General features: G+C 40.0%; 1 protein-coding gene and 1 long non-coding RNA gene across 3 annotated transcripts in view; one reads left to right on the forward strand and one right to left on the reverse strand.

Annotated features, from left to right (window-relative positions):
• Positions 1–21590, forward strand: part of HACD1 (3-hydroxyacyl-CoA dehydratase 1) — a 27529-nt gene extending 5939 nt beyond the window's left edge. Inside the window, exons 1-7 of one of the 2 annotated variants that reach the window (XM_040451301.1) lie at positions 378–514; positions 8779–8896; positions 9083–9101; positions 9389–9477; positions 12444–12565; positions 17877–18055; positions 21414–21590. In XM_040451301.1, coding sequence (XP_040307235.1) covers positions 513–514; positions 8779–8896; positions 9083–9101; positions 9389–9477; positions 12444–12565; positions 17877–18055; positions 21414–21496 — 612 coding nt within the window. In that variant the 5' untranslated portion in view covers positions 378–512 and the 3' untranslated portion in view covers positions 21497–21590. Of the gene's footprint in view, positions 1–377; positions 515–8778; positions 8897–9082; positions 9102–9388; positions 9478–12443; positions 12566–17876; positions 18056–21413 lie in introns of those variants that run through there. The other variant, XM_040451300.1, reaches the window with a different exon arrangement.
• LOC121014757 (uncharacterized) lies at positions 12060–14387 on the reverse strand. The gene is made up of 3 exons (XR_005783409.1): positions 14287–14387; positions 13982–14027; positions 12060–12209 (listed from the first exon to the last, which is right to left on the reverse strand). It is a non-coding gene; the product is annotated as an uncharacterized LOC121014757 (long non-coding RNA).
• Positions 21591–21966: the final 376 nt, after the last annotated feature.

The following is a 21966-nucleotide window of genomic DNA, read 5'->3' on the forward strand; positions in this document are numbered from 1 at the left end:
GGGGGTTGGGGCCCGCCCCCCGGGGGGCCGCCCCCCGCGGGGGTGGGGTTGGTGTTAAACACACCCCGGGGTCGCCCCCCCCCCCCCCCCCCCCCCCCGAGCCCGGAGCTGTCCGGCCGGTGGCCCCCACCGTGCGTTTCCTCGTGCTGCAGGTCGCTGGGCAGAGTCTTCTTCACTGTTAATGTCACCACGATTTTCATATTTTTGAGCCCCAGAGCTACTTGCTTGGGACGATAGTTTAGAAAGCCTGCCTTATCAGAGTGCGGCACTCGTGTCCAGCATCTTTATGGCCCCGTACTTGACGACTGATACCCCGTACTTACTTTTATTTCTGGCTTGGAGTGTGACTTACAAGTTAAGGTTGCACAATGACTATCGCTCGTCAGAGAGCTGTCAAAGTGACTGCTGTGTCGACTGCTTCTCAAGACCTGTTGAGAAAATGCTCTTCCGTATCTGAATTGCATTGCCTTTTTAAGAAGTGATTTTCCCACTAGCACGTGAAGGATTAACCTATGTAAGTGTGGGGGAAAGCTCAATATCTTAAACTTTCTCCAGGGCTCCTAGAAAAATGGTATTGACAAAGAATAAATGGTGTGACCCAGTACTGAGTGCTTATTATGTGTTTAGAGTGATCCTGAATACCAAATACAGTTGATGAAACATATATTTATTGAGGATTTACTATGTGCCAAATACTGTGTTGGTTACTTTAGATGTACTATGTCGTTTTTAGTCCCCTACCATTCTGTGAGGGGTATGAGATACTACATTTGACAGATTAGGAAACCGAGGCACAGAGTGGTTAAGTCATTTGCTCAAGATCAGACAACCAGCAGGGGTCAGACTTGGATTTCAGCCTAGACAGTCTGACTTCAGAGATGTGCTGCTTCTTTGCCTTTACGCTTTAGTAAGCTTTATAATCTTGAAAGAGAAAAATAATATATTCAGAGCAACTGGAGAACAATCGAGTACCCACTATACCTGCTGTCTTTAGATAGAGTGGAAGCTGAAAGAATTTTCTCTCCTGTGATAGCCTCACCCAGTTAATAAACATTTTTGGAATACCTGCTGTTGGTTAACTGGTCTGCTGTCCCTTCCCTTTCCAATCCACTCTCCCTTTTGAAAACAGGGTTAACCTTAAAACTAACATAACTAGTTTAAAGCCTCCGGTGACTCCCCGTTACCCCTCACTGTAACCTAAGGGATTTAGGCTGTTTGTCATTCAAGGGCCTTTGCAATATGCTCTCTGATTCTCATTTCCAGTTTGGTGGCATTTGAAATCAACTCTAACTCCTAATGCTGGCAAAGCACCATGCATTTTTATATTCACAGCTCTCCTTTATTGCTCAGGCTCTTCACTGTTTGCATATCTTCCTTATTCCTCATATGATTTCTAAGTCAAGCCATCCTCTTTGACGTTTTCTAGGTCTCCCACCCCATCTGGAGCAGAATTAAATGCCGTTGTCCTTTGTGTTCTCACACTTTGTTCCTCTCTTTCCTACTTGCCCAGCCTATTACTGTGTATCTGAAACTTGTATCTGTCTCCTGCCTATATTGAGAAGGTTGTTTTGTCATTTTCATCTCTGTTTAAAAGCCAAGGACACCAAAATGGAATAATCCATGTAACTCTTTGCAGGCTTTCTAGAGACATTGAGATTTGTAGAGGGAATAGAGTTGGCATATATGGAGGATAGATATTTCGAGTGAGATAAAGTCTAGAAATAGGCATGAGGTGCAGGAAAGCCTGGCATATTGTCTTGATCTAATTGAAGGGTGGCATCGGGGGAATAGAGGCAAATAAGGTTGTGGTGTGGAAAATGAGACACAAAGGTAGACGTCGAATAGTATGGGTAGCAGAGAGGTTAGCTGAGGTTCTTTTTATCCATTTAACTTATTTTGTTTTTCTCTTTCAGCAGAACTTTGAAATTCATCAATTTTTTGTAATACTTTTGAAAACAACAAAGAGATAAGAAGTATTTACATAACGGTAAAAAAGAACTTGCCTAGGGACACCTGGATGGCTCAGTCGGTTAAGTGTCCAATGACTTCGGCTCAGGTCATGATCTCACAGTGTGTGAGTTCCAGCCCCGTGTCAGCCTCTGAGCTCACAGCTCAGAGCCTGAAGCCTGCTTCAGATTCTGTGTCTCCCTCTCTCTCCGCCCCTCCCCTGCTCACACTCTGTCCCTCTCTCTCTCTCTCACAAATAAATAAACGTTAAAAAAAAAATAATAAAAAAAAAAACTTGCCTAATTCTCTGAGCTTAGCACGACCTTCTGTTTTTTTTCTTAGCTTTCATGTGAGTATCTAATTTCCTTCAGAATTTCATTCAAATCTCCATTTTCAGGGATGCCTTCCCTAGCTATCTTCATTCAAATAGCACATGTCCCCATTATGCTATTATTCCTTTTGCATGCCTGATTTTTCTCATTGCACTTATTGCCGTATAACTGTATAGCGTATTTTACTAATTCGGCTTGTTGTTATTGTCCATTATCTCTCCCCCCTCCCCATTACAGTGTAAGCTCCAAAATGCATCTTATAGAGCATTGTGGTTATAGTATCTGCTCTATTATATAGTTTATTTTCACGTAATATTCTACTAGATATTTCTGTGTGGTTTTCATAAATATATTCTTTCATGGTTCCTTCAGAGTGTATAATGGCTTAAATCATTCTCCTAATGACAATTTGCTTTTGTTTCTGTTAAGTCAGTAGCTTCAGATGAGTTCCCAGGAGTAGAATTACACCTTTAAAGGATGTGAGGATTTTTATGGTACTTGTTCATAATAGATACTTGACCAGAGAAGTGGATGTATTCTCTCTTTCTCTCTCTCTCTCTGGTTTTGTTTTGTTTTGTTTTGTTTTCCTTTTCAGGACTTTTGAGCCCAGGCATGTTAAGTGCCTTTTCCTTGGTCAAATGAGAGACATGAGATAAATATTTTAAGCTCTGTCCTTGAAGAAGTGTAACCTGGGGCATTTATATATTGCAATAAAAGACAGTGAAATAGGTGCTCAGCAGAGGTGACAGGTCAGACAGGTAGTGGGAATCAGAGAAAGCTTTGTGGTGGAGATCATAGCATTTCAACTGAGCTTTGAAAGATCAGTGGGATTTCATAGGCATGGATGAGGAAACCGTGAATTAGAGTACACAGATGTGACATTCCTAGACATGTTATTGAAGCAATACCAAGTGGGCCTGAAGTGTGTGTGTGTGTGTGTGTGTGTGTGTGGGGGGGGGGGGAGAGGAGGAATGAAACTGGATAGGGAGCCTGGATCATTGCACAGGGCCTTAAACACCTTGCTAACATATTTAGGTTTTAACCTGTAAATAGCACAATAAGGTGTTGGTTAAAGGCTGTGCTTCTCTCCTTTTTAGCCAGGTAGCCTCAGATAAGTTACTTAACCTCTCTGCCCCTGAATTTTCTTATCTGTAAATTGGAACAACACAACTACTTTGTGAGAGTATTACAAGGAGTAAAAAGATCATGGATATGATCAGCGGGGTGTTCGACACAGAAAGAGAAACTATTTAAGATAGTTTCAGAGTATAAATAATGTGAGTTATTAGAGTATCAAACCCACAGTTCAGGCATATCCATTTCCGCAAATGTTAAGTAACAGACATATATTTTATCCCATACAATGGATCTACCACAACTTGGTGATCCATTCATCTGTTGATGGACATTTCGGTTCTTCCCAGTTTTTGGCTGTGACGCTACCGTGAGCATTCATGCACAAGTCTTTGAACATACGCTTTCATTTTTCATGGGTGGATACCTGTGGGTGGAATGACCAGGTCATATGGGACTGCCAAACTTTTCGGGAGTGATTGTACCATTTTACATCCTGATGGGCAATGAATGAGAGTTCCACCTTCTGTACATCCTCACCAACACTTGATAGGGTCAGTCATTGTAATTTTAGACATTCTAATGGGTGTATTGTGTTATCGCAATGTGATTTTATTTTGCATTTCCCTAGTGACTAATGACATGGAACATCTTTTCATGCATTTACTTACCAATTGTATATCTTTTTTGGTAATAGTGTCTGTTCAAATCTTACGCCTGTTTTTAAAAATTTTTTTTAAATGTTTATTTATTTTTGAGAGAGAGCAGAGGAGGGGCAGAGTGAGAGAGGGAGACACAGAATCCGAAGCAGGCTCCAGGCTCTGAGCTGTCAGCACAGAGCCTAACGCGGAGCTTGAACTCACAAAAACTCACAAACCGCGAGATCTTGACCTGAGCCAGAGTTGGACGCTTAACTGACTGAGCCACCCAAGCGCCCCTTATACCTATTTTTTTAATGATGTTGTTTGATTTTCCATTACTGAATTCCAAGATTTTTTTTTAATATAGTATGGATAGAAGTCTTTTCTCCAATATATGTTTCAAATACTTTCTCCTAGTTGTGGCTTGGTTTTTCATTCTCCTCACAGTGTCTCTCAAAGAGTGGAAGGTCTTAATCTTGACAGTGTCTGGTTTATCTGTGTTTTTTTTTTTTTCTTTTGTGAACCTTTCAGCTTAATTCCATTGGCATGAGTATCTACGTGCAGTAAGTTGACACACGTGTTGGCTGGGAAATAAAAGTTTCATTTTAGTTTAGGAAAGGAAGTTTAGTGGTGTCAATGAACAATGTATCAAAGCCCAGGGGCGCAAGTCTCCAAATGGCTACTTTATAGGAGGTGTCAAGAAGAAATGATAAAATTAGAATATCATCACTTCCCCATAACTGCTGAACTAATGGATCTGGGCAATGATCAGCAATGACTGCTAACATTACAGACAAGAGGGACAGCCACGAATTATGTGCTCTTTAGGGAAGGGCACAGCATAACTTAGAAATTAGCCTCCAGTGTGAATCTGTCTGATCAAGCCCCTGGAACTGTCAACAGGGAATACAGGGGACAGAAGAACGTAATAAATGGCACGTGTGTGTGTGACTAGCAAAACCCAGATGTAGGATGACTCTGCAGAATAAACCACTCGGTGTCCTCAACAGACAAGTTTCACAAGAAAGAGAGGGAGAAATGAGTGGATAGAGGAAGGGAGAGGAAGCCTATAGATTAAATAAATCATGAAAGACAAAGCAACTAATTACGAACCTTATTTCAATCATGATTTTTTAAAGTTGAGAGACAATTGAGGAAATTTGTGTCCTGACTCTACATTTTGTGATCTAAGATGTTATCATTAAAATTTTTCACATGGGATGATGGTATTATGGTAATGTTTATTGAAAGCAATCCTTTTATTATGAATCAAACTATAGAATCTATTAGAGTTCCTTCAAAATAATGAGGGAGGGGGATGGTGAGGAGAGAAGTGAATAGAGGTTTGGATAATACAGGATTGTCCGTAAGATAACGATGGAAGCTGGACAGTGGGCACACGGGGGTTCATTATACCATTTTCTGTATTGTTGTATATATTTGAAGTTGTTCATAATTAAAATTTTGAAAGAAGTATTGAAATAAGAAAAGAAGATGCAGGTTTAGGTAACCAAGTTCCTTACGGAGCAGGTTGTCTCCAAGAAATCTCAGTAGAAAACGAAGCACCAGAAGCAGAAGAACTCCTTTGATAAGATTTTTCAGGGTCATGGTAGCATACTGGCATGGTGAGAAGGCCGTGTGTTGAGTGAGTTATGGCACACAGCGTTGTTTTGTTTTCTCCACTTACTAACTTAATGGTTTCTTGAGGCAAGGCCTATGTCTTATTTATTTCTAATTTCCCAGCATATAGCACTCTCCCTGGCTTAGCAACAAGTGCTGAATGTGAAGATGAATGGATAAAGAAATGAATGAAGCAATCTCCTACATATAGAGCACATGTTTGTATATTTCACAAAATGAGTATTTTTCTCAAGGACTCAGCATATCTATCTGGGTTCATATTTGGGTAATCAGTAGGTCTAGCATATTTTTTAAAAACAGAACTTTCCGGAAAAGAATTCCCAGATGCAGAGGCTCTAATCGCTTTTGAATTTTTTTTTTTCTTTGAATCGCAATTACTAAACCAGTGAATATAGGAAGTCCACAGTTAGTTAAATGTAGGGCCCTTATGGGAGACTTTGATTATCACTCCCTTGTGATGGTGGGTTTAGAAAGTGAGCACTGATTAGGTCGGATTAGCTCTTGGCCATATTGACTGAAAAATAGATGAGAGGTGGTCCTTTCTAACCCCACCCAGAGTATTAATTTTTTTTTTTTTTAATTTCAAACAAGTTAGTTATTCGTGTTCTAATACCACACTAGGTGGTACAATACTGCCACCTATGGAACAACAGTAGAATTTGTTACCAAGTTCTTACGCAGGGCTTTTTATATCATGCTATTTAACATTGTAGAGAACTTGCCATCTAAACGAATCCTTGGATGAATGCTTTGGTACGTTAGTAATTACCTCTCAGAATGATCTTTTATAAAAATCTAATTTGGATTTTCCTAAAAAAAAAAAAAGAGGACAGTGGATGGAAAATGTGAATTTAAATATTTTACTAAGCTGTTTGTTTTCTTATTGTTAGTATATAGGGACTTAAAATTGGAGATAATGAAATCATAACATTTTAAACCTGGAAGGCACCTAAAACATCACCCAGATTAGCCCAGCACCGAATTCAACATTGGTTCACTATGGGATGAAGCCATCAGTTGAATATAGGAAAGCTGGGGTATTGTGGAGACAGAATAGCATGGGGGATTAGGAGACCTCAGGGGTTCTATGTCTAACTAGACCCCTGACCTTAATACTTAGGGTAAGTCACTTGACATCTCTGCCTGGTGACTGTCTCATCTACAACAGTGGCCTTCCAACCTTTTTGATAGTACACTACTATCAGTGAAAATATTTGAGCATAATTCTCCTTATAACTTTTGTTAGGTTTGTTTGTTATTTAAATAAATAAGTTATTTATTTTAAGTTTATTTATTTATTTGAGAGAGGCAGAGACAGCGTGAGCAGGGGAGGGGCAGAGAGAGAAGGAAAGAGAGAATCCCAAGCAGGCTCCATGCTGCCAGCACAGAGCCCAATGTGGGGCTCAAACTCACAAACCATGAGATTACGACCTGAGCCGAAACCAAGAGTAGGACACTCAACCAACTGAGCCACCCAGGCCATCCCTCTTCATATACATTTTAAAATTTACTTGTAACTTAAATATATGAAATATTGTGATTAGTATCCCAAGACACAGTATCTACCTAGAGCCAGACCAGTATAGCATCATGGTTCAAGAGCATAGACTCTGAGCTCAGCGATGGGTTTACATCCCAGCTGCCTGGCTCTGTGACCTTTTCTGCCTATTTCCTCAGCATTAAAATAGGTTAATAGCAGTCCCTACCTCACAAGGCTTTTGTGAGGATGAAATATTAGTATGTTAAACATGCATTTAGAATATTGTCTAGAACGTGAAAGCATTCTGAAAGTTTACCATTATCATCACTGTTAGCATTAACAGTTCCCCATTTTGAAGGTCTTGCTGATAGTTCCAGACTTTACCTGACTTCTTGTCATAGAAACACCTCTGCTTTCGCCTGGTGTGTGCTGAGGAGGAATATGAGTGCCCGGAGTGGAAGTGCCCGCCGCCATCTTCTTCTGTTGACCTTGTTGCCCATGTTCATCATATTCAACCAGTAGTTTCTTTGCGGGAACCTTTAAACCGTTTGTCCATTTTATGAGTGTTCTTAAATTAAAAAGTTAAAACCATATCAAAATGTTGTCATTCACAAACCCATTTAACTAGACACTTTGGAGACCACTGAATTAGAAGCCTGGGGTTTTTAAATACTCATTTCCATGGGTGTGTTAGTAAAGATTTTAAAAAGTTATAGATGGTGCAACTTTTTCAAACCTAAACGTGCTCTTGTAATTGTGAGGGGAACTGGAAAAAAAATTAACTCTCATGAGTGTCTCTAGCAGATTGGGCATAGGGTAAGAATGCTGGTCTCCTCAGGTGTAGCTTGTGTTTGAAGTACCCTTGATTCACAGCACAGAACCTCTGTTTCATGTACAAATGCAAGTTGAAAAGGGAAGGCATATGTATTTTGTCCTTTTTGTAAAGCAAATTCTTTCAAGGTAGGCCCATAATATGGCCTTCTGTATGTATGTCTTGTGTGGCCCAACAGTTGTTTTTAATGGGTGGCTCAATCAGTTAAGTGTCCGACTTCAGCTCAGGTTATGATTTCACAGTTCGTGAGTTCGAGCCCCGCATCAGGCTCTGTGCTGACAGCTCGGAGCCTGGAGCCTGCTTCGGATTCTGTGCCTCTCTGTCTGTGTCTCTGCTCTGCCCCTCACCCCCACCCGCTCACAATCTGTCTCTCTCAAAAATAAATAAGAATGTTAAAAACATAATTATTATGAAAGATTTTTACTTATACTTACATATAAGTATATACTGTATATTGTGTAAGTATGTGCTTATACTCACAGCTTTTTATCTTGAGACATATTTCTATAATTATGAAATGCTTGGCAATAACCTCACTTGGTACATAAAGCCAATTTCTTCAGTGCGTCAGTTTATCTGCTGAAACCAAACACGAACTGGATATTGTTTGACATTTGAGTCTTGTTGGTCTCCAGTATGTTGTGTACATCCCCTTGAAGAGCCCATATGAAAACAATATCATTTCTTCCTGTGGGTTTTGTTAAAAAGAATAATGAACTGAGGACATAATAAAACATATATATCGTTACTCTAAATTACACCATTTCCTTGTAGGAAGCTCAGTGGTATTCATTTTGTTAGAACTTTATAAAATACTTTTATCTCTTCTAGGTGGTTGGTTCTAGCTATTGCCATGGTACGTTTTTATATGGAAAAAGGAACACACAAAGGTTTATATAAAAGTATTCAGAAGACGCTTAAATTTTTCCAGACATTTGCCTTGCTTGAGGTAAGTTTCCTATGATGCTGTTTTTCTATTGTTGTAGTATTTATTTGAAAAATCGTTTGTTGAGCAAAGCCAGTCTTATTTTGCTGATGACATACCACCTACAGATTTGTAGAAAACCAGTGTTCACAGGGATTTATTTTATGTTGCATGCTATTGACTTGTGGTTTTTTTTTTATTTGCTTACAGATAGTCCACTGTTTAATTGGTGAGTTTCTGATTTAATTTTTATTGTTGGTATAAATTGCCTCCAGGGCAGCAATTGACTTGTTTTTGTTTTTGTTTTTTAATGTTTATTTTTGGGAGAGGGAGAGTGAGAGCCGGGGAGGGGCAGAGAGAGAGGGGGACAGAGGATCCCAAGCCGGCTCTCTGTTATCAGCGCAGGGCCCCTTGTGGGGCTCAAAGTCACAAACTGCAAGATCGTGACCTGGGCCGAATTCAGATGCTTAACCAACTGAGCCACCCAGGCACCCCTGACTTGTTTTTCTCTTTAAGGAATTGTACCTACTTCTGTGATTGTGGCTGGGGTCCAAGTGAGTTCAAGAATCTTTATGGTGTGGCTCATTACTCACAGTATAAAACCGGTAAGTCATGCTAACGTGTTCTCTTCAGGAGTCTGTAGAAAAGCTTTTTATTAATAGGAGTCTAACATATTAACATTGCTGTATTTCAGGAAACAGAACCACTAGACAGAAAAGGGCTGGGTTTGGATTTAAGTGTGATTGTCCATTAACTTAGTGCATTAGTAGAATGACCTTGTAACACAAGCAAAACTAAATATTTATGTCCACAGTCTACTCTCTGATGTTTCTCAGCTTTTAAAATTAATATTCATATTCCGTCAAATAACGAACTGAAAATTCTATTTCCTATTGATGCGTATTGTCTTTGATCCTGTATTGAAGTCATCAGTGTCAACAGTTTATTGTTTCTCATTCACCATGGGGTGGTGTAGCAACAGGCATAAAAAAGCAAATGCAGTTCTGTAGATCTGAGCAAATGGGGAAGGCAAAATGAAAGTTGGAAGGGCTGAGGAACTTAGGGGAAATTAGCATATTATTTACTGAGGCATGACAGGAGACAGACCTAAATCTAATTAATGGCTTAAACGCTTTTAGACAAACAAACACCATGCTCACTACGTCAAGACACTGGGCCTTATAAACCCATGACAGAAACATTTCCCAGATGGACCCTTCTGACCTTCTGACAGCCGCCAGCGTCTCCTGTCTACTTGAGGACAGATCTCTGGCCTCCTTTCCATTCCTGAGATGCCTTTCTTGTCCCTAGTCTGCTTGAAATGATACCGTAACTCCCTTCCCTTGCCTGCTAAACTTCCTGGCCCCCGTGCGCATGGGGACAGATCACTGCCCTTCTGCCCTCTCACCACTCTGCACGTTAGCCCTTCCGACCGGTGTCTTTCACACACCTTACTCAGTCCACCTGGGCCCTTGCCAGTGCCCGCCATGCACTTAGCAATGACTGCCTGCCGTATGGAGAGCCAGACCTTTTATCCAGATTGCCATGCAGTTTAAAAGCAGGAGTCCAACATTAACAAAATAAAAGAGAGACTATTCCAGACAGTGAGCGAATGTAAGAGCTGGGCCGGGACTACAAAGAATCTGAAGACCAAGGAGAAAGAAGGACAAGATGGGATGGCCAACGTTACTGTAGAGAAGTTAAAGAATCTAACAGGTTGCTCGCCCCCAAGAGAAAAAAGACCCATCTGCTTTCTTTTATCCTCCAAAGGATCTCTGCCTGAATATTACTATTTAATTGTCTCCAACAATAGTTTCCCACTGGCACCTTTCCACCACTCTTTAATTAACTTAGCCAACATTTATTGAGTGCCTTGTATGCACTTGACACTGTGCTAATGTCCGGATTTACAAATATGGACGGGGCGGTCCCAGCTGTCATGCATCCTGGCTGTTGGGAAGTGGGGGTGTGGTCATACAGATGTGGAATGATTCGAGAAATACCGACTACACATCTGTTCTGTGCCTGGGACTGTGCTGGGGACCTGGCTGTTCATAATAAAAGTACAGTTCCTGCCTTGTGGAGCCTGTAGCTGGGAGAGATGGTAGACAAGTAGATGTGCAAATACAGCTGACCTTGAACAACATGCGATTTAACTGCATGTGTTCACTCATACGCAGATTTTTTTTTTTTTTGGACAAATATAGTAAAGTACTGTCAGTGTGTTTTCTCTTAAGTTTTTCTTAATAGGGTCTTCTTTTCTCTAGCTCACTTTCTTGTCAGAATACTGACAATATCAATATAATTGATATCAATATAATCAATATAATTGTCAGAATACTGACAATATCAATATAATACATATGATATACAAATGTGTTCATCAACTGTTTGTATGTTATCAGTAAGGCTTCTGGTCACCAGTAAGCTTTTAGTAGCTAAGCTTTGGGGGAGTCAAAAGTTATACACACACAGGCTTCTTGACTACACAGGGGCGTTGGTGCCCCTAACCCCCACGTTGTGCAGGGGTCAGCTGTAATGGTTTCATTACAGGGTCAGGAAGGCTTCCCTGAGGAAGGAGTGTATAAATAGCACAGTGAGGGATACGCAAGGGTTAGGCAGACAGACTTTAAAACCAATTGGCAAGTGTTATGATACAGATCTGAGCAAGGAAGGTAGACAAATACCTGCTTGGGGTGAAAGGAAGGGTTTGGGAAAAGTTTTCCAGAGGGCGTGATGTAGCTGGATCTTAAAGGATGACACGGTTTTCTATGGGAGCCAATAAGTGAGTAAGTAGCATTCTCATGGAGGGATGTGTTAAGATGTAAACGTTCAGAACATGTTCTGGAAATAATACAAAATTGGTATCACGAGAGAGAGAGAGAGAGAGAGAGAGAGGTAGAGGTAGTAGTAGAGTGTTGAGAGATTGCAGGTTAAGTTGGAGAGACTTCTGAGCTCAGATTGTAAAAAACACCTTGATCACCATGCACAGGGGGTAGGATTTTATCCCTTTCTCCTGTTAAGCAATGGGGAGCCCAAGAAGCCTGTAAGTCACAGACGAGCTACTTCCAAATGTGTTTTTGTTTGTTTTGCTTTTGAGAGAAAACTTCCATCCACGAAGAGAGTAGAGTGGAACGGGTATCTGGGAGGCTGTTACGGGAGTCTGGATGGGAGAAGAGCCCCGAATTACAGTGGTGGAAGCAGGAAACGGGTGGGCGGATGCAGGGGCCAGGGCTGCAGGAGACCGCCGGAAAGTTGGAGCGTCAGATTGTTCCCATGCTGGTTTTGAGGGGGTGATGTCGTCCTCGGGTGGCTCGGTCAGCGGCTGGAGTGAGGGCTGAGGAAGAGAAAGCAGTAGAGATTTGACTCTTCCCCCTCCCCGGATGCGGTCTCGTTGTGTATCATAACGGGATTACGTAATGGGGACTGCGTGAAGTTTGCTGTCTTGCCTCGGTCTACCCCTAACGTTCCAATGCGATAAAAGACACACAGTAAATAACTAAAATGACATCTCTTCACGGAGGAAAATGTTCAAGGTGAAACGACACTGGATTTCTCTGTGATTCTGCAGATCCAGAATGAGGAGAGCGTGGTGCTTTTTCTGGTCGCGTGGACTGTGACAGAGATCACTCGCTATTCCTTCTACACATTCAGTCTTCTCGACCACTTGCCATACTTCATTAAATGGGCCAGGTGGCGATGTCTTGCGGTGTAACTGCTCATAGCCCTGTGCATGTGCGTTTTGTGTGCTAACATCAGCAAACCGAAATTTGTGCCTTAGCCCCGTGATGCCAGGATGCTGTTGTTTGGCTGTTAGCCGTATAATAACTTGCATTCTAAAGGCTTAACTTAGGGGCGCCTGGGTGGCGGAGTCGGTTAAGCGTCCGACTTCAGCCAGATCACGATCTTGCGGTCCGTGAGTTCGAGCCCCACGTCAGGCTCTGGGCTGATGGCTCAGAGCCTGGAGCCTGTTTCCGATTCTGTGTCTCCCTCTCTCTCTGCCCCTCCCCCGTTCATGCTCTGTCTCTCTCTGTCCCAAAAATAAATAAATGTTGAAAAAAAAAAATCTAAAGGCTTAACTTAATGATCAGAGAAAAATCATATTGACATATATTTGGAGTAAAATCAATGCAGGGCAAATTATATCAGTATCCTTAAATAACCTGAATTGGCCATTTATTTTTCTTTAAAAGCAAAATGTACAGTTTTTTGAATTTTATTAAATAAACACAGTGCCAAAAATATGGCCTTTTGTCTGAATGATTTAAATTATTTTAGTAATCTGGCATCCATAATTTTTAGGATCTTATATATACAATGTCAACTTCTTTTTTTTTAATGTTTATTTATTTATTTTGAGAGAGAGAGAGAGCTCAAGCAGGGGAGGGGTAGGGAGAGGGAGAGAGAGAATCGCAGGCAGGCTCCATGCTGCCAGTGCAGAGCCCGATGCAGGGCTCACACTCCCAAACTGTGAGATTATGACCTCATCCGAAATCAAGAGTTGGATGCTTAACGGACTGAGCCACCCAGGTGCCCCTATAATGTCAGCTTCTTTGGTACGTTTTAAGTAGCAGAGACAGAAATTTTTATTTTTATTTTATTTTTTTATTTTTTTTATTTTTTTATTTATTTTTGGGACAGAGAGAGACAGAGCATGAACGGGGGAGGGGCAGAGAGAGAGGGAGACACAGAATTGGAAACAGGCTCCAGGCTCTGAGCCATCAGCCCAGAGCCTGATGCGGGGCTCGAACTCACGGACCGCGAGATCGTGACCTGGCTGAAGTCGGACGCTTAACCGACTGCGCCACCCAGGCGCCCTGAGACAGAAATTTTTAAAGGTCATACTTACCTAAACTGTATTATTTGGAATGTGACAAAATTTATATTTCAAGGGTTCTAAATATGTCTATCCTAAAGCAACAACTTTTATGTTTTTTTTTTTTAAGTTTGAATTCTTTGAGCACCTGATATTTTACAAAGTTATTATAAAAACAAGACTGCTCTTTGGAGAACAAATCATACCAGCCAGCGTAGATTTGTTTTTTTCCTTCCCTGTGTCATACTTACAGTTGCTACAAGAGTAACACGTGTTGTGTGTGTCCTCCATACCTGAGATGCAGGTTTGAACACAAGAAAAACTCTGTCCTCTCATGACCTAGGAGACAAAAAATGAAACCACTCACAGATATGTGAAATGCCAGATGGTGGGAAGGACAACTGGAGTGAAGGAGATCTATCCCAGATACGTCTGTTCCCCTCTATGTCTGTTCTCCATAGGTAGGGTACAAGAGTTTGGCGATATTTGCATCCTTTACATTTTCTGTTAAACAACAGAAGTAGTATGTTTTCGTTGTAAAAAACTCAAAAGTACAAAGTATATAGAATCAACACGGAAAGTTCCTGCTTATACCTACCTCATGAGCTCGCTTCCTCTGGAGGGAAGATGTTTGCAGTGTACCCATCCAGACTTTTTCATGTTAACGAAAATGTGAACACTCAAATGTGAGTTTCTAAAAACAGAAGTAGAATGACATTGTATTTGCTTTTTATATCTTGGAGTTTTGTTTTTGTTTTTGTTTTTTTTTTAAAGTCAAAACAGGAATATTTAGATCTAGCTGTAACTCTTAATGCTGGGCAGTATTCCGTAGTATGAATGGCCAGTTCTCTGTTGCTAGAATTTAGATAATTTCCAGTTTGCTAATAGTAGAAGGCCTGCTTTGAGCTATCATAAACAATGCTATATCCATATATCTATTTAAAAAATTTTTTTTGATGTTTATTTATTTATGTATTTATAATATTTGAGAGACAGAGATAAGCAGGGGAGGGGTAGAGAGAGAGGGAGACACAGCATCCAAAGCAGGCTCCCGGCTCTGTGCTGTCAGTGCAGAGCCCAGCTTCAGGCTTGATCCCACAAACTGTGAGATCATGGCCTGAGCCAAAATCAAGAGTCAGACACTTAAGTGACTGAGCCACACGGTGCCCCCATATTTTTGTTTTTTATATAAAAGAGGTTTTTTTGTTTATTTATTTTTGAGAGAGAGAGAGAGAGAGAGAGAGAGAGAGAGAGACAGAATATGAGTGGGTGAGGGGCAGAGAGTGAGGGAGACACAGAATCCGAGGCAGGCTCCAGGCCCCTAGCTGTCAGCACAGAGCCCGACATGGGGCTCGAACCCATGAACCATGAGATCATGACCTGAACCAAAGTCAGATGCTTAACCGACTGAGCCACCCAGGTGCCCTTATTTCTATTTTTTAAAACCCTGATATTTATAGTAACACATTCGTAACTAGTTTGAAAGTAAGCATACAACTAGCGTCAGATTTGATTTTGATCCCCGTATATTAAAAGCCTAACACTTTTTTTTAAGTAGTTACTCCTTTTTCCTAACTCCTGTATTACACATGTTCAAGTATAATGAACTGTTGAATATATAAAAAATCAAAAATAAAGGAAAAAAACCTTTTAAATTGTTTATAATACCCCTCTGTCATGATACTCACCGTTAACTGGATTTATATCCTTTCACACTTTTTTTATGTGCCCCAGCTCCTTTTAGACATTTGTGGCTGACCCATTTTGTTTCTTGAAAATGCTTCAAAATTGTCATTTGAACTTAAACATATTGTCTATCATAAGAAGGTTGTGCTCCCATGGATGTATGTTTGTTGGTTTTATTCTTACTGTAACTGAACATTCTTCCGCTTTGAGCAGTTGGGCCTTTCACACAGTTGGCGGTTTGGAGTGTCACCAGACTAATCCTAGAATATACCTCAGTGCCATCTTGCACGATCCCAGTCTTCCAGACTTCTGGCACCTTCGAAAATACTAATTCATGAGATAGTTTCTTCACTTGCCATATTTATACAGTTTGTTTGTGAAAGGCACATGTCTTAAATGTTTTGTCTGTCTGCCTTTTAGAATGCATTTTGCATGTGTTGAATTTCTAGAAAAGTTCAAAGCTCTGCCATTGCATGTTTAAATTTGCTGTTCAGAAATCCTTCCTCAATTGCATTAATGTTAAACCAGGTACTATAAAATCTTTCAGCTTTGAAATGTCCATGTTAGCCTGATACATGTCAGTTAACCGTAATCACGAATCATTTTATTTCATGTCAAAAATCTTAAGTTCCCAGGCGTATTTGCCAACCTCACTAAAAAACCTAAAATAATATTTGTATTTATGTTCAAATGTTGAAGCTTCTGTTCTCAAATAAAAGTTCCACTTTAAGAATGGCTTCTTATTTATAAGTAGCCGGCCTACTCTGACAGTTTGAATATACTTTGATGCTGTTTATGTGTTAGAAGTGTTCCTAGAAAAGTCCACTGAATAGGTACTTGTATATTGTTGTTTTTGTGTTAATTTCCACTTTAATTTTGAAAATGCATTCCCTTCAAAAAAAATTTTAGGTGCCAATTGGGAATTTTAAAGGAGGCAGTATATCTTTTTCTCAATAAGGAGTTAAATTTCTCATGCTGCCATCCGAACTTAGAGAGTTGGTGATGTGCAGTCTTTTTAAAGTGCAAAGAAAGTAAATGACATAATTCTTTCTCATTACATTAAAAATAATCAGTGGCCGAAGGCCTTAAACTAGTTCACTCTAGGATTGATAGGGTTTTTTGTTGTTGTTGAAGAACAATGCTTCCAAAAAACTCATTGGAGAGTCACATAAAGTTTAAAAACCACGTAAATAAGTTTGAACGTTTTACTGGAGAAGGGCTTATAAAATGTTCAGTTATATGATTTTAAATTGAGTTAGGACATTAAGACTGGAAAAGAGTGATTTAAATAATATACAAATTACAAAGACTAGTAAGAAAGCAGATGATACACCCAAGGCAAGGAGGGGATAAACAGGGACAGTAAAAGGATCATTGGTCTTTTCTTTCACCACTTGGTTTATTTTGGCAAATAATTCTGTTCCTCTCCCGTCTCTTATCCTTGTATGCCCTTGGTGTACTTGGTATCACCAGTTTCCTGCCATGCTGATGATTTTAACTTTTCTCTACAAATATTATCTTAATGCCAACAACATGATTAAATAAAATATGGATTGATTTGATTTCTTTCTTTTTCCACTGAGATTTTGACCTTTATTTTCTGTGGTAACTCCCTTGGAGAAAAATGATTTTCTTTAATGGAGAAACGTTGTCGCCTTGGGTCTTTGCTGCTCTTTCTGCTGGAGGCCCGCAGAGACTTGCAGAATGTTTCTCTCACTGCAGGTGGAAGTGACGGCTGGCTACTCTGTGTTAGAGACCCCGCCATAGCCCAAATGAACAAGCTTGTGATTTGGGGTTTTGGAAAGAACCTTCTCAGTTCTGCTTTAAGCAAGTTGTTCCTTTAATGTGGGAATTTTGGAAACAACTTGTCTTTCTTGTTTTGTTATGAAAGCAGTTTTAGACAATATAGTCATTAGTAGTTATGGAAACTTTAGGTAGTAGTATTTCAGTTTTCTGAAATGGTAATTAATTCTCTTTTAATTAGTAACCACAACAGGGTTTTCAAATGCCTCCAGAGAACCCCTTTGGTAATTTCAAGATGTAGATGTAAAGTTAGGAGCATAACTGGTCTTTTAAAGCACTGCTCCTGACCAGTAAGTGACTCGTTCAGTTCTGATTTCAGGTGTCAAAGAAGTTACCTTTACAATACCTTATAATCCGTACAGGTGCTTTACAGTATTTACAACGCTTACGTGCTTTGCAATACAAAACTACATACATATTTTTAACATGTATACCATTATTTCAGTACTGTAAAGTAAGTTGACTTCTTATTTTATTAAGATCTTGCCATCTTAAAATGGAAACTGCTATGAGAAAAAAGGAAGATCATTAAATTTATAAGCAAATAATTAAAGTAGAGAAAACTAACCTGTGAGGGGCATTGTAACTATGTGCAGGATGAATTTTTAGGTTTAAAGACAGTAGTAGCAAAAGAATGATGATGTCAAATCCAGTCATTGCCCTAGAAAAATAATTCCTTGAGGTCTTTCTTTTCTCCAGATACAATTTTTTTATCATCTTATACCCTGTTGGAGTTGCTGGTGAACTTCTTACAATATATGCTGCCTTACCCTACGTGAAGAAGACAGGAATGTTTTCAATAAGACTTCCTAATAAATACAATGTCTCTTTTGACTACTATTATTTTCTTCTTATAACCATGGCCTCATATATACCACGTAAGTATGTGGTTATTAGTACTTTGGTTTAGCAGATGCTGTGAAAGTTTTTGTAAAGTATCATGATATGCTGGCTTAATAAGCAAGGCAGCATAATGGCTTACAAATACATCAAAACTTCTGTTCAACCCCACATTTAAAATTCATAATTTTAAATAATTGAAGAGTGAGTGAGTCAAAAAAGACTGTTTCCTAGTATAAGGAAAAAGGTAGGTAAATTGATACACAAATGACTGCCTTCTCAAAATCATTTAAAGAGAAGCTTAATACGACTTTTTTTCTTTTTAAAGAAAAGATAGAGCCCCCATCAGTGAACTATTTGCCAGCATTTAGAATTATTTCTCTGAAGAGAAACATTTTATCCAAGAAAATGTCGGGTCATTTCTATCTATTCCTTGAGCATATACTTGGAAAAGTTATTCAAGATTACTTTTTAGTCTTGTGTGTGTCGCTCTATGTACTAGAAAATAACGAAGGTGCTTTTTTAAAAATATTTTTTTAATCTTTATTTATTTTTGAGAGAGAGAGAGTGCAAGCATGCACGAGCGGGAGAGGAGCTGAGGGAGGGAGGGAGGGAGAATCCCAAGCGGGCTCTGCACTGACAGCAGAGAGCCCGAAGCGGGGCTTGAACCCATGAACTTCAAGATCATGACCTAAGTTGAAATCAAGACTTGGATGCTTAACAGACTGAGCCATCTAGGTGCCCCATTAAAATATTTTGAATAATTCAGCCTCTTCACTAATTTCTTGTCCCCTTTCAGTAGGTTGCAGTGAATTGGTGAGGCTTTACTCACTTCATGTAAATACCCACAGGGTTAATGTATTTCGGTCAAATTTTGATAGTCACCAGCAGGAAATACACAAGTAAAACAAGACCGTTATTTACTTTTCTCAATAAAATTAGAGACTCTAAAGTCCGTGAGGGAGCCAAGGAAATAAGCAGAGTTTATAGCATCTAAAATCTGCATCAACACGATATAAAATATTTTATGTAATGGGGGTGCACATAAAACTTGGCCAGCCCCTTGAGGCCTCTAACTTTGAAGCTTTTTCAAAATTGGCATTGACTTGACGGTCACACAGTGCATTTATTCCCCTCATCTTCTGTCAGTTGGGCCTAACTGTCATCAGATTATCCACCAGCGGCCGTTCGGGAGGGCTGAGGGGTGGAATGTCTGCAGCACCCGTGTGCGCCCTCTGCTTCCGCAGCGTCTGGTGAATGGCACCATGCCTGGTGCAGGGCCACGGCCTGCTTCCGTTTATATCCTAGTTACAGGTTTGGGAATCGGGTCCCCCTCTTCCTTGTAACTGCGGAGGCATCTCCACAGAAACCTGAGGCCCAACAGGTCATGGCTGGAAACCATCAAACTAGTAACTGTTGGTTGTGTGTTTAGTGGTGTCCTGAGAGACGTAGACTCTGGCCCGTGTCACTAGGAGCTCCGTTCACGATGCTGATGGTTCCGTGAGGGTCCCAACTTGCTGGAGCATCCGTCAGCCAGGGGGATGTTTTCCACTGGATCGTTAATATTAGCTGTAATACAGCTAGTTTTACTTTGTTCATTGAATTTTTTTGTTCATTGACTGTATTAACAGTCCTGCGAATAGTACTCAAAAGAAGTGCTACTCTCATTTTTCAATAATGACATTACAGATTGGAGGACATCGCAATGAGGACGTTACAGACATGGCTTACAAATCACCCAGGTAGTAAATAAGGCTAGGGTTTGAACTCAAGCCTGCCCTTCCACTACACTACTCAGAATGTGATAGAAGTATTTTCAATAACTGGTCAGTTAGGTTTAAGTATATTTTACCTGAATATGTTCAGGCCCCTGGGTATGATACGATGATTACATTTATCAAGATGGGTGATACCTAAATTAAAAAGAGTAAAATCCGTTGTGTATTTTTCTTCTATGTGGGCTAAGTTCTAAAAATAGTTAACTAAAGTTGCCTGAGCAAGATATTCAAAGCTTTTTTTTTTGTCGTTAGTTAATTGATTTTAGTAATTCAGTTCATCATTTTCAGAGATATTTTTACAAATATTTATGTTGTTTATAGCTGATGTGAATTTGTATACCCACTAACATTTACACTATAGTTTAAAAGCCCTGGTTCAAATGGGCTAAAAGTAATTCTTCAAATTTGGAAGGGCAGATGACCCTTTGTCTAACTGACTTAATACATATACATAAATGTGTATATAGCAGAATAGCCATATAGCCAACCAAGAGAGGCTTCTGCTCTCGGTGTTCTGGCCCTCCACTGATCATTCTCCACACAGGCCTCCCCTCCCCTTCTAGACCGCTTTCTAGAAACCTGGGATCATGGAATTTGTGACCCAAGTGGTGCTGAGTGTGCATGCACTTAGGGACTGCACGGATAGGCCTCTTCCCCAGTCTGTTCTCCTGAGGGATAAACCATGTCACCGGTGAAAACAGTCCTGAGATCAAGGGGTAGCCGAAGGGCAGCTGTGTATGAAGGGTATGGATACAGTTGGGTCGTGTGGGCGTAGATGTCCATACATGTTCACGAGACCCCGAGTGGTACAGGATAGCCAGTGGACCAGAGAAAAGGGGGCCAGGTGGGGGCAGTTTTCCTTGTGCTGGAATGTTCTAGCACAGGATTCCAAAGAGTTACAGAGTTCTAAATTCAAACGTGGCCTTCCAGGTCATTACAAAGGTACATTTATCAAGATATTTAACTTTGCTCCAGAATCCCCAGCAGTTAATGGCATTACAGCCATACCCTGGAGATACTGTGGGTCCAGTTCCAGGCCACTGCTGTAAAGCCATTACTGCCATGAAGTGAGTCAGATGAATTTTTTGGTTTCCCAGTGCATACCAAAGTTAGGTTTGCATTATGCTGTAGTCTGTTAAGTGTGCAATGGCATCAATGTTCACATCTTAATTTAAAAATACCTTGTTGCTAGAACATGCTCCCTGTCAGCTCAGCTTTCAGTGAGTCCTAACCACTGATCACAGATGGCCATGACAAGTACGATAATAATAATAATGAGGAAGGTTGAAGTCTTGTGAGAATTACCAAAATGTGGCACAGGGGCACAAAATGAGCAGATGCTGTTGGAAAAATGGTGCCAACAGACTCCCTCGAGGTGAGGTTACCACAGACCTTCAATGTGTAAAAAATGCAATCAAATGGAGGTGAGCCTATAAAACATGTAGACATATGGTATGTGGAGGCCCACATTTCTACTCTTTCCCCGAGCTCTGTGAATATTTGGGAAGGCCGAGGTGGTGGATGATGTGCTTGCCCTCGAAGCTTGCTACTGGGAAGAACTTTCTAGTATAAATAATTTTCAACAATACCTTCTTTTGTTTTCTTTTTTTTCAATCAGTGTTTCCACAACTTTATTTTCACATGTTACGCCAAAGAAGAAAGGTGCTTCATGGAGAGGTGATTGTAGAAAAGGATGATTAAGTGATCCCTGCAAACAAGGTGCTTTTTCCAGAATAACCCGGATTACTTGAGTCCAAGTTTTAATAACAAGAATAAACAACTTTATGAAATATTACAGCTTGTATGATTTCTTAGACTATAACTTGAGATGTGGTATTTGCCAATATTTGTCTTCACATTGTGCAAGGTCAGTTTCCTATAAAAACTGTGCGTGTGTTTATTATCAACTCCCGGGTAGGTGATGATCATGAAGAATTGGCTGTGTTACCTGGAAAAAAAAATACTTTTTTTTGTTTTTGTTTTTGTTTTTGTTTTTAGCTTTACTCAAGTTTTTTTGTTTTTGTTTTTGCAGCATATGCTCCAAGGTTTTTAAATCAATATTTACAAATGAGTTTAATGATTTAACATTATGATACTTGGCGGTGATATTTATATGATATTTATAAATGAAAGTAAATGCAGAATTATAATAACTTGTTAGTAATGTATTG

This window comes from Herpailurus yagouaroundi, unplaced genomic scaffold, assembly GCF_014898765.1.
Source record: "Herpailurus yagouaroundi ecotype Mexico unplaced genomic scaffold, PumYag 203, whole genome shotgun sequence".
NCBI classification, from domain to species: Eukaryota; Metazoa; Chordata; class Mammalia; order Carnivora; family Felidae; genus Herpailurus; species Herpailurus yagouaroundi.